The sequence below is a fragment of the Phyllostomus hastatus genome, unplaced genomic scaffold, assembly GCF_019186645.2.
Source record: "Phyllostomus hastatus isolate PE091 unplaced genomic scaffold, TTU_PhHast_1.1 phas_contig_283, whole genome shotgun sequence".
In the NCBI taxonomy this organism is placed as follows: Eukaryota; Metazoa; Chordata; class Mammalia; order Chiroptera; family Phyllostomidae; genus Phyllostomus; species Phyllostomus hastatus.
Window position 1 is genome coordinate 3417773 of NW_025333833.1, and position 12659 is coordinate 3430431.

At 45.4% G+C, this 12659-nt stretch overlaps 1 protein-coding gene across 2 annotated transcripts in view; it reads right to left on the reverse strand.

The window, feature by feature from the left end:
* Window positions 1-12659, reverse strand: part of KIFAP3 (kinesin associated protein 3) — a 103996-nt gene that overhangs the window by 20344 nt on the left and 70993 nt on the right. For both annotated transcript variants that reach the window (XM_045838758.1, XM_045838759.1), the window contains exon 19: window positions 7496-7595. In XM_045838758.1, the coding sequence (XP_045694714.1) occupies window positions 7496-7595 (100 nt within the window). The remainder of the gene's footprint in view (window positions 1-7495; window positions 7596-12659) is intronic.

A 12659-nucleotide genomic window follows, 5' to 3' on the forward strand; every position in this document is an offset into this window, starting at 1 on the left:
GTCTCACACGCTTGTTAAAATGAGATACACGATGACACAAACGCTAGCTAATGCAAGTTTTTAGTCTTTCTAGACTTAGACCTGGTCTAACAGGAGCCTCCTACATCTTATCCTTTGAAACTTTTAGAAGGCCCCTAAGACATTCCACCCTCTGAAGTAATAAACGTAGTAATAAACATAGGGGGCAGAGCTGCCGCGGGAGCGCTCAGAAGAACACGGTCTAAGGTAAGGGCGACGCCAGAGCGAGGGTCTCGCAGTGCGAAAACCGCTCACGTGCACGGGTTCCACTTCCCCCTCGGACCGTGCTCTAGAGCCACTGCCACTCTTGCTCGCCGGCTTTCACGGTCCCACAGGCGTAACAGTAAAACGACTTCTTCGCTACTTTACACATACTCTCCCTTAAGTACAGTATTCTTTCTTACGAATGGTTGTATTCATTCAAGAAATTTTACCATTCACTTCTGATTGGTTAATACTGGTAAAAGTGGGAAGAACTTAAATGTATTTCTGCTGATTATACCTAGGTGTAGCACTTGTTCCTGAACCTGAAATACATGTTTTACTTACAGCAGAAACAATGTCATTGGGATGGCCAAATACAACTGTAGTAAATGTTGCAGGTTTGGATGTTTCCAAATCAAACAATGCACTCTGGGATACAGCAACTCCTCAAAGTAGCGGGATGCGGTCTTATTGCCGAGCTCCACTGCTCCCACAGAGGTTCTGCTCCGTGTGCCTCAGTCGCGATCTAACCAACCCCTGTGAACTGAGAAGCCGCTCCTGCCCACGCCCCACGCCGAGCGCAGCCGCGAACACGGACGGGGGGCCTGCGCCGACCCGCGGGTCAGGCACGGGGGGTAGATGGAATGACTGCGCAACAGTGTCTCGTGTGGGCATTCAGCGAGGTTTTGTTTCGTAATTTTATACATTATTTGGTAATAGGCTTGTCTTAAAATAAAACACATTTATATATTAGCGTTGAATAAATGAATGTGTTGCCATAGTGCTTTAATACATGCAAATGAGTATCAATGGAATGACTAAGTGGTCCAAACGAAGGAGGTTTCATTACTAGAATTACGGATGTGACAGTGATGTATTCAATTTTACGTTATCAAGACATCATAGGGGAATAACATTTTTGTCTAAAAAGAATTTTGAATCAAGAAGCAGCAAACTATAAGCTATCTGTGGTCAATTCTTTAGAAAGTGCGAATTTTATGTTAAGTAAATATCTATTTTAAAATACATCAGTTTTTACCTATTTTGACTTTCCTACTGACTTAAATGAGGTTAAATCAGAACACTGATATAACGTAATATGCGAACAAAATCATGTGGCATAAAGGTAAGTGCTAAAAACGGTGTTCATTCCACAATGAGGAAAGTGTATTTCACTACGCTCGGTGGATCTATTTTCTCTGACATACATTTGTTCTGTTTGAGTAATTCGTTTACGCAGGACTGATCTCTGAGTACTTCACAGGGACAGGTTCTCGGAAACGTGGCTGCGGGCGGGAAGGAGCGCAGCCGCGTGAGGCTCCTGCGCCCTCTCGGCACGCACGCACGCACGCACGCACGCACGCACGCACGCACGCACGCACGCCCAGGAGGGCTTGCCCCTCTCAGCCCCTGCAGGGTCCGCTCAGGGCGCCTCTGCGCTCTGCCGTGCGGGCCTCGGCACCGGAAACCGTCGGCCGTTGACAGAACGGAACCCGGCTGCCTTGTTCTGTGCCCCCTGTGCCCGGAAAAGTTCTAGAGTCAAGAATTTTGTTCAAGGCTCACATGAGGGGTGGTCCCTGCTGAGGAAAACAGAAGATTTTGAGGAAAACTGAGTAACAGTGCACTGGAGAAAGCTGCGGTTTAGTTAACGGTTATCTTTGAAGGATGTCACAAACATTCGCCCCTTCGTTCAGCTCCGCAACCTGCCGAACACGCGGACGGCGTCGCTGTTTGTCCGAGGAAGCCGTTCCTGAGGCCCCTTCCCCGCTCGGGTCCCTTCCCCGCTGGGGTCCCTTCCCGCGACGCCTGAACTCCTGCCGCGGCACGGGAGTGACTACAACCTGAACCCCCAGAGCGCGCGGGAGAGCCCGGGTTGCCGATGGGAAACGGACGGAGGACTTCTCAGAGAAGGGACTTTATGGGCATGTTTACTTTCCTCTCAACAGAGAAGAAGTTCGGCTTGGCCAGATTTAGGGTTATTCTCTCATAATTTCATTTCTTCTTTGAGTAAGTCCTTTGAAATAATCTCATCAAACAGAGGTCTAGGAATAATATGTAGTCCTTTTTTATTCCTTTCTTAAAAAACTGATTATGCTATCATAAGTGTCCTGATTTTCCCCCTTGGTCCCCCCAGCACCCTGCAGCCCCTCAGGCAGCCCCCCCCACTGCTCACGTCCACGGGTCACGCGCGTGTGCTCTTTGGCCGGCGCGTGTCCTGTCCTGTCCTGTCCTGTCCTGTCCGACACATCCCCGCGGCGGCTCCGCACCTCTCCCCCTTCCCCCCTTCCCCTCCCATCTGACAGCCAACATGGAGTTCTGCAAACACTGCGCCATGCGTTTCAGAGGGAATATGTAATTTTGAGGTGTTTTTCTCAAGGGGAAAAAACGGAATAAATAGCCGAGTATAATCAAGGCATCCTCATTGTTAAAGTAATAGTCTAATTTTTACACATAGAGTCTTTGTCTTAGGAAAAATCACACATTTAAAAACTGAATAAAAGGTTACTTCTTACATATTAAGGAAATACGTAATTTGTTAGATCTACTCAGTATGATTTTTAAAAGTAAAACTAACAGTTCAACTGTAACGTTTGAAAAAATAAACTGAGTGAACAGAATAAAAGGTGCATATTTGTAAGATATAATTCGTATCATGCACAGAGAAGTCCATGCCAAAGCATGCTGAGGAAGAGAAAATCGGGGCCGTGTGAGAGCCAGCAGACGAGAGTGTGAGCGTCGGAGGCCGGGGACAGCGGCCCTCGCGCCGGCCTCGGCTCGGGGACGGCCGGCGGGCGACGGCCCGCCCGGCCACAGAGCGGGACTCCAGGCCCTCGGAAACACATTTCTCAAAGCCCCAAGGAAACCTAAGCAGCCTCTGTAATTTTTTTCCAGTTTATGAAAATTGGATTCCTATAAAAGAAAAATGGACCATTTTTACTGCAACAAAAACTGATTTGTAAAAGCTGGAAGCAGTTTAGAAATACTCAACATGAGGTTCTTGTTAGTCTTGAAAAGTAAGAGTTATAATAAAAAACGGTCCAAAAATATGGTGTGGATACATGGTAAAAAAAAGAGGGCAGGGGGAGAAGAAAAGCTAGTCTTACTCCTATTATTTTTAATTAGCTTCAATAGCAAGCTCCACTCCACTTTTAACACCCGTCCGGGCGCGGGGAGGGGAAGAGTTACGCCTGGCCCTCTGGGACTGGCGACTCCACCGCTGGGGCTTGGAGCCCCGAGTCACCCCCACCCAGGTCACCCCCACCGGCCGGGAGGTTCCGGGGCCAGGGCTTCACGCCCACAGTGACAGGGTCTAGGCCCAGGAGTCGCTGTCCAGCGGCCACGCCCGCTCTGCCGCACATCTAGGCTCCCCTGTAGGACAGGACAGGGAGTCCACACTTCCCGACGTTTCCACTCAACTGCCTTGCGGTGTTGCAAAAATGCAGGCATTCGGATTAAGAAAGACCCCCCACTGACCTGAATTTTAAGACAAAGACTAATGTGAACTACTTAAACAATTCTCTAAATCTGGCCCAGTTCCCGCATTTGACAGGTATGTCCGATTACTAAATTTTGCCATTTTAGGAAGAAAGTGGAGGATTTCACTGTGAACAATTAAAAAAAAATCACCTCTTATAATAGCTAGAACACACTCTTTATCTTGCAGGAACTCGGGACCGTCCACCTCACCTGAGCCCAGTGACACTGACGTGTTAAAACCCACGACGGCGGAAAAGATGCACGTGCTGGCCGCAGAGCACACCACCGGCTCTGCCACGCTGTTCCGTGTTAGAAACGAGGACGAAAATTCACAATTCACGCTTCGTACGTTCATTTCTTATTATTCTTTTTTCAGAGAGCTTGACAGTGCTTACTTATCAAAGATATGTGATAATAAACGGAATTACCAAAACATAACTGGTAATTCATCTGGACAATTTCCCTGTTTAAGAAAATACTGAAAATAGATAGTAACCAGCTTTTCAATATTCAAAATTCAATCAAGACTGATTTTTCACAGCTAGCCCAAATTCTTAATGTTGTTCATGAGACCTGCTTATTCTTATCTCCAGAGTGAGGATGAAGAATAAGAGTTCAAGACCACTCTTTATATTTCTCAAAAAATATTCCTACTTTGCTTAAAATCGGTTAAAGCAAAAAATTTCAATAGTAGTATTTTAAGTCAACATTATTTGATCTAATAGGCTTTAAATTTACCTATTGGATGTCAGAAACTGAAAGGTAGCCATTAGTTTAAGATTTCACATCTGGGACATTTTGTGGCAAAATTTTCATGCCAAAATATGTGAATAATTATGTAGCAATTTAAAATACTTAAATCTTAGCAGAGTTAAAAAATAATCCAGATAAGATCTATGGTTTGTTACTATCAAAGAAGAGCATAGAAATCCTATTAAAGGAGAATCCTAACCAATCAAAAATGATTGAATAAAAGCAAGAGTAAATGATTCCAGAGCAGAAAATGGAGACAAAACAACTGAGTTTGGGCCACACTTTAGACTCTCTCTGTATCTCTGCTGATTCAACAGAGAGTTCCTTCTTATTTGATCTACTGCCTACGGGAGAAAAAAAAAACCCTGAGGAAATTCATTGTAAATTATTTCTTCTGGAAATGAAAAAAGAAAACGATACAGTCACATGATTTAAAGGCTGAAAAATTACAAAAGACAAGAGATGAAAGACTTAACTTTCTCAGGGGAAGTTCTTTTTAAAGGGCAAACAATTCTCAAATAAAAATGATTATAATAAATAAGTATATCACTTTTTTAATTTGAAGTCTACAGTAAGTTTTATTAACTAATCCTTTAAGCCAACATTACTGTGATATGCTTTTTATGATATCAAAGATGTTACTTAATAGTTTTGCCTTTGTAAATGAACTGAGAGGACAAAGGTAAGAGAACTTTCCAAGTCATTTTTAAAGAGTTGGTAACAAACAGGGAAGCAAGAACAATCAGAGACATTGAAATAAGGAACAAATTGACAGTTACCGAGAGGAGCGGGCAAGAGGGGTGACAGGGCACGGGCCATCCAGGAACATGTACAAAGGACACAGGGACAGAGCCAAAGGGGGCGGGCTCAAGGGTGGGAGGCCGGGATGGGGTGGGGGGGTGAGGGCACGTGAAAACGGAGACAACTGTACTTGGACAACAATAAAGACATGGAAGTAAATAAATAACAGAAACGGAAATAAGCTAAGAAATAAAACGAAGAGTTATGAACAGAGTTACGACATAAAACCCTGAAGTCTCTGGACAAAGGGCAGAGCCCAGCCACTGAGCACAGGCGCCTCTCAGAACATGTTTACTGTTCTGTAAAATGACCATTTTTGAAAGTCAGAAATGAGAGATTTTGCTGAATTGAGCTTGCACATTCACTGTTTTGTATACTCCATTTTAATAAAAATGTTCAGATTCTTTAAAAATTGCATGATTACGTAAAAATGAGGGTAAGTCTTTCTTAAGTAAGTAATGCATCCTTAGCACCAGCCTGCCTCCTTCGGACGGCAGTGTCTGGAGGAGACACAGAAGTGATCTGCTCACCGTGAGACACAAACGGCAGAACAACTGATCCTGTAAATGCCATCAGCAAGTCTTCCATACAAATATGAGGATTATAAACCCAGATCACTTTTCCTTTTCCAAGTATGTTTAGAAAACATTTGTACAGGGACTGTCCCTGTACAGTTATAATGATTAAACAGAGTCCCCATTTAAACAATTATAGCCAATGCAGACGGAAACATCAGAAGTGATCAAAAGCCGTATGCTCTCTGGTATATAACCACGTTTAACTTTTATTTCCTACGGCAGGGAGTTTCTTACCATGACAATCCAGTCCACCAATAAAACTTTCTAAAGTGCTATTATAGATTTAAAGTCCACAACAGAATACTGAACTACATGTACGGGATCGCATTTCATGTAATAACTGCATTTTCCACCATGCTTTTAAACACTGAGTCCTGATACCAATGAGTTGTGAAACCAATATAGTGGGTTGCAACTGCATGTCAAAAATAACAGAACAAGCAGAATGTATCACTCTGCGTTGCAGGGCGTCAGAGTCATTACTGTTCTAAGAAACTTGGTTTACGTGTATACAGTACATACATACACAAACAAGTGGGTATGTGTGCACTGGCTGATGACATGAAAAGTATTTCTTAATGAGAGACAAAGAAACACTGAGAAGTCACTATAGTGTGCTGCGTTTCCTTCTCAATTAGGCATCATGTTTGAAGGAACATAAACTCTGGAGACACACAGACCTGAGTTCACTTTCTTCTGTCACATCCTCCTAGTGTGAGTGGTCACTTAAATTACTAGAGGCTCCATTTCCCCATTTGTAAAATGGCTATGACAATACTTGCCTTAACACGTAGCTGTGCAGTTAAAACAAACACGATGAGCACTTGGAAAACAGGTTACATACAACAGGTGATCAGTAATGGCTGTGACAATCGCTGCTGGATTGAAATGGCTTAGTACAAGTGATCCATACGAGTTACAAAATATTAATCACAATTGTATTCTTTCACTTAAAAAATACATAAGCACATCCTCCAAAATGAAAACAGCTTATGTGAATGAAAAGCACAAATCTGGAAGAGGATATTACGTAAATAATTTTAAGAAAAAGTAATCTTCATGGCAAACAAGACTACAGCTATTCATGAGGATAATTTAATGTGAAATTTCAACAGTCAGCTTGAATTCAAATATTCCACCTCCAGGAATGACACGGAGAAGAAAATGCTTGTTTACACATTCTGGTAAAACTTTATAAATCAACTGTAGAACAATGCTGCCCTGTCAGACTTTTTTCTCTTTAAATATTGTATTTGCATGTCGTCTAGGGAGAAAAAGTTTTTAATCAAAGCATCAGCTTGTTAAAACAATGTCTAAGTAATTGTTAAAATACATGTATTGTGTCCTTATTTTATATCGTACTTGATGAGCTTTGGAAAACAATCTGAGCTCATTAATTTGGTGAAAGCATTGTGCCTTTCGACAGACGGCCTGTAATTTCCGAAGCGCCGAAGCACGTGTGTTTTTCAGACGTGCGGTTCCATTTTCTTTTGCACGGAAAACACGCCTTCACAAATTAAAATCGAACAAGCACGTCCTTGAAAATACGGGGCACTTTCCCGCTTCAATGAAAAAGGACAGAAAGATGGGGAGGAAGAGAACTCGAGCTTCCCGAAGACCAGGGGAGGGTCACACACCAGACGGTTCTTGGGAAGGGCGCTTACCTGCCAGGGAGCGCGTGCCGCCCGACCACGTCCCCGTTCTGAAGGTGGTGGTCGTTGAAGAAGTCCGGGCTGAGGGCTCCTTCGGAGGTGATTAGCCCGTCTAGGAGGAAGGAGAGCGGCCCTGGTGAAACGTGTGTGCGGGGAACAGCAAGAACACGTGTGTTCCGTGACAGACTGTTCCATCACGGAACACGGTGCAACACAACTCGCTTGTTTAAACCTGGGGAGAACGTGCCAGCAGGACACGCTCTTCTCTGGGGAGTGCGAACGGACAGACGGGGGCGGGCGAGGCAGGGGGTGACGGGCAGGGGCAAGGCCCGGGCTAAGGGGGCAGAGCAAGTGAAGACAGGTGGACAGGAAGTAGCAGGCCGTCGGGAACGTGCACGGATTCAGTGGGCCCCGCATCTTACGCCCACACAGCTCCATCTGTGCAACACGACTGGGGAACTAGAGCCTTCAAGTAAGTGAGACTCTAAAGAAGCAATGCTTGACAAACCTTAGAACACACACACAGACTTGGGTCAGAAATCACTGTAAGTACGTGTCACGAGCCCTGTGTTTTTAAAAGTGTACAGAACACATCCCATGCTTTCTGATGACTCGGTCTTCATTACGCGTGTCGGTTACCACACGGCACGCCCTAGCTTGCCAGGTACACTTGACCTCACACCGAACGGCTCTGCGCTGCTGTGCTCTTTGAGTTCCTATTTGCTAAGGACAGAGTGCTTCTTCTCCCAAGTCCAAGTTTTATTATCACTCTTACTGATTGTCAGATAACACCATTTTCTCCCTTGCTCCAGACTGAGAGTCCAGATAGCCTGCTATCGATACAACTGCGAACAAGTGAAGAACAATCTGAGGAAAGGGGGCCTCGCTGCTGTCCTATGCACTGAGCAAGTGCGGCATAAGATACGGCTTCTGTAGTCACTATCTGGAAGTTCTGAGGCCTCTCAAAGTTTCCTGTTCCAAAAGCAAACTGGCCCTCACCATGCAGTTCCATTGCTCAGAGCGTTGTCCTGATGCACCAAGGTTGCGGGTTCGATTCCTGGTCAGGGCACACACAGGAGCCAACCAATGATGCATACATAAGTGGAACAATGAAAATCAAGGTTCCTCTTTCTCTCCCTCTCTGAAGTCAATACAAAATAAAAGAAATAAATAAAAAGAAGGTATTCTGGGGTGTTCAGTGACCTCTAGGCGCACACCGGCCAGGTCACACCCACAACGCCAATGACAGCTCTGGGGCGTGGGCAGTCAGCTGCCCTGTCACCGGTCGGCTGTCCTGCACCGGCCGCGTGCAGAGCAGCGCCCTACCAGGTCCTGCGGAGGGTGCGGGGGCTACGACACACGAGCTCTGCTTTCAGGAGTCTTCGGTTAAGTGAAATAGAAACATTTCAGATGTAATTAAATAACACATTTCCTTAATAAAGGATACACAACTGGAATGGATGTATGAGGTCTGTCCAGACGGTATCCAGCCATGTAATATGAAAAATAGAGACGTTTATTGAAGAAGATACAAGAAACACTGCACACAGGACAATGACGCCTCGGTCCCCTTCAAAGTAGGCACCTTGGGACCTCACACAGTTCTCCCAATTGCCATCAGCTGCCACACCGTATTTTCCTGAATCTCACTGATGGCTTTGAAATCTCCTCCCTTTTAAATGTAATTTTAGTTTTGGGGAAAAGCCAGAAGTCACAGGGCACCAAATCTGGGCTATAGGGGGCCTGAGTCACCTGGGTGATTTGATGTTTTGCCAAAAACCTCTGCACGAGATGTGATGCCTAAGCAGGCATGTTGTCATGATGAAGCTGCCAATCACCAGTTGCCCATCGCTGCAGCCTTCTGAATCATCTGAATAGTTCCCACAGAACGGATGTTCAAGTTCAATGCCAAATTTGATGCGGATTTGTTGCTTTACTGGCTAAGTCATTTTGAATGCGATGGCCACACAGTACATGTGCCCACTCAATAGCGTCTACCATCCCTACTGACCAGTACAGTGAAGTCTTCGTTGTTCATGCATGTGCATCCCTGTCTACTCTCCCTGGCTGCCAGGTTACATCATTGTATTAACAATGGCTGGACTTTTTCCCAGACAGACCTCGTATGCAACAAATGAGCACCGAAGACAGAAAAGCCGTAGTGGGACACCATGTCTACAGGGCTTAGGAAACCCTCCCTGGGTGGGGGGGGAAGACAGTGGTGTAACTGACAGGGGTCCTGAAAGGCAGGTCAGTGTCAGTGGCACGACCTGTTTCAGGAGCAAGAATATTAAAAATTGAGTGAACAGAAAAAACAAGAGTTGGAAAGTGAGTAAGTGAGGTGACCTGTATTTCCATCAGACTCCTGTACTACTTATCTGGTACATGTATCCATAAAGACATTATTATTTAATTGTTGAGTTGTTAATGAATAACTTCAGTATCTGTCTTATTACTTTAGTAAGTTTAAAATACTTAAGAGGTAGCTTAAAACTGTCTAGTATTTAGACCAGTTTCTATGTTTCCTAAAAATTAAAGATTCCATAAGTAAAAGACCAGCCAAACAAAAAAAAGTTACAAAAAAATGAAATTGTGGAAAGTGCCAAGATATCACAGAATTGAGTGGCTAAAAAATTAACTTTATATGGCTCTACCACTTTGTGAAAGTGTGTCTAAAATTAACGAGTTTAAGACCACAAAAATCAATAAGGTCCTCTGTTAAATTAAAACCAAATAATTGAGGATCGGGGTTTAAGAAATCTGACAATTTTAGAAGAACAAAGCTAAATAAAGTGCCAAAATAAAATGTATACCACACTTTGAAAATGAATGCAAAGATATTTAGCATGCCAGTAGAAGAGAAGAGTCGACACTCAGAAAAACTTCAGATGTAAATACAACTAAATAAAAACATAGTTGAAGTGTATTTTTAAGCTTGTCACAGGAAACACGCCCGGCGAAGTGAGCCAGGTTAGGCAGCAGTTAAATTCAAAGGAAGTCTCATCCGGCTCGCAGCACCGTCGGGGCGCTCTGAGCGCCCGCGTCTTCAAAGGGAAAGTGAGGAGCAGGGAACCAGCAGGACACGGGGCGGGCTGCGACCTGGGGGCTCCTCAGACAGATCAAACTAAGTGGTTCTGAGGGTACAGATTCGGCCAGGAATTTCATACGCCCAGAAGACCACTCGTTTAACAATATAATAAGCCTGCTATTATGTGAATAAGAGAGAGAAGACGTACACTTCCGGACTTATTTTTTACCACCCCAGGCCCCTGCAACTCCTTCTGCACACCCCGGCTCCCACTTGGCAGAATTTAGGCAACTCGAATGTATGAGCACTCTTTCTTCGCTAGACTTTATTTATAATTCCATAAAGTTAAGTTCTGCCTAAATTACCCCTCCATTCAAGCACCTCAGCTTCTTCAGAACTACCCGTTTCTCAGTGTTCTGCATCCAAACGTAAGTGTTTGTAGACACACTAGAGAGGAATCACGCATTCTTGGTCCCAAACCCCAGATACGTCCAGGAGGCCCCCTTAGGCCCCGCTCTAGCTGTGCCGCCCCCCAGAGAGCAGCGAGGACCCGAGGGCCTCACGTCCCGGCGACCCAAGCCGGGAACAAGCAGAAGGCAGACGCTATCCACCGGGGCCTCTGCGTGCCGCAGGGCGTCGTGCACACGGAGGTCACTGAACCACAGGGAGCCCTTCACTGGGGCTGCAGCCAGCGCGCCCTTCTGAGGTGCGCCAAGCAGTGATGGCCACACGCGTCCGCGCCAAACGAGGGTGTGTCGGGGCAGGGTGAAATGAAAGCACACTCGCTGTCAGCACAGCTGATGTACCGGCCTTCGGACTCCTGTGAGTTGGCTCAAAGACTCGCTCGCTTGCATTGTGAGCCAAAGTAAAAATTGCAAAACCATTATTTTTGATATATCGTTCTGAGATAAATGTTGTTTTTTTGAGGGCAAATGCAAACACGCCACGGGGCCCGTGGTGAGGTGGCTCGCGGTGGTGCCGTGGCTGTGTGAGCGAGGTGGGCGTCAGCACCGAGGAAGGTCAGAGAGAGAGAGAGGGGACACTGAACAGACGAACCGTCACTCACGTGGCTGTCTCTGACAAAACACGCCACGGAAACACGCACACCTAGGTGAAAACTATAGTTTTCTGAGACAGAAAAGGGCCATTTAAAGCTTCACATTACAGCAGTATATTTCCACGTCAAACGCTAAGAGCAAGATTCGCCACGACGGACGAAGAACGACGTCGGGGAAGAAACACATGGTTCAGCAACGCGCGGCGGCCGCGGCACCGCCTGACCATAAGCTGCGATGTGCTTCCCGCCTGGTGACTGTGCTCACACAACAGGGTGATTTTCCCGACAGAAAAGATTATCTGTGATTACAACGATCATAATTTTAGACTCGAAGGAAAAAATACTGTAACTAAAGGAAATGCTAGATTCCTATTCCAAATGACAACACTAAGATCCTTTAAAAAATAAAATAAAAGCAGGAGAGAAACACACATGGTAACAAACACAGTTTGAAAACCTAGAAGGCGATCCCAGTGACCAGGAGGCAGCAGACGATACTGCACTTGGGTGAGAGATGAGATCCAGGGAGTTACGGGCCACTTGGCCCAACCTCTGGCTGAACCGCTCCTAAACCTGCTTCCGTGGGAAGCCGCCTGAGGCTTCGTGGAGGCCTGGCGACTCAGGGGAGAGGGCTGGAGCACTCGGTCTGCAGTACTGTGAGCTTCTCTGAGGTTCTGCAGACACAGCTGCACGCAGGGAGGGCGAGCAGGGCGTTCTCCAGGTCTTTGTGGCACACACCAGGAGGTACCACAGAGACTCATTCAGCAGAGGAACTGCCCATGGACAGTCAACTAGGTAGAACTAACAAAACAGACGGCTTGATGTGAGAACCGTATCTCCAGACGCACGGCGGTGTCATCTCCACTGTCAGCTGTCCCCCACGTCATCAGCCTACCGGCACTAAAAAACACGGTATGTCTATGCAGTGATGGTATTCCACTCTTCATATGCTCACGTTTATTTATTTTTCCAGCAGCATTGGCTGTTTTGCAATTTTGATATATAAAAATGTATTTAATTTAGATTCCTCACAAAAGTCTAAGTTGTACATTTTAATTATAAAATATCTTACAGAAAAATATTTATTATTT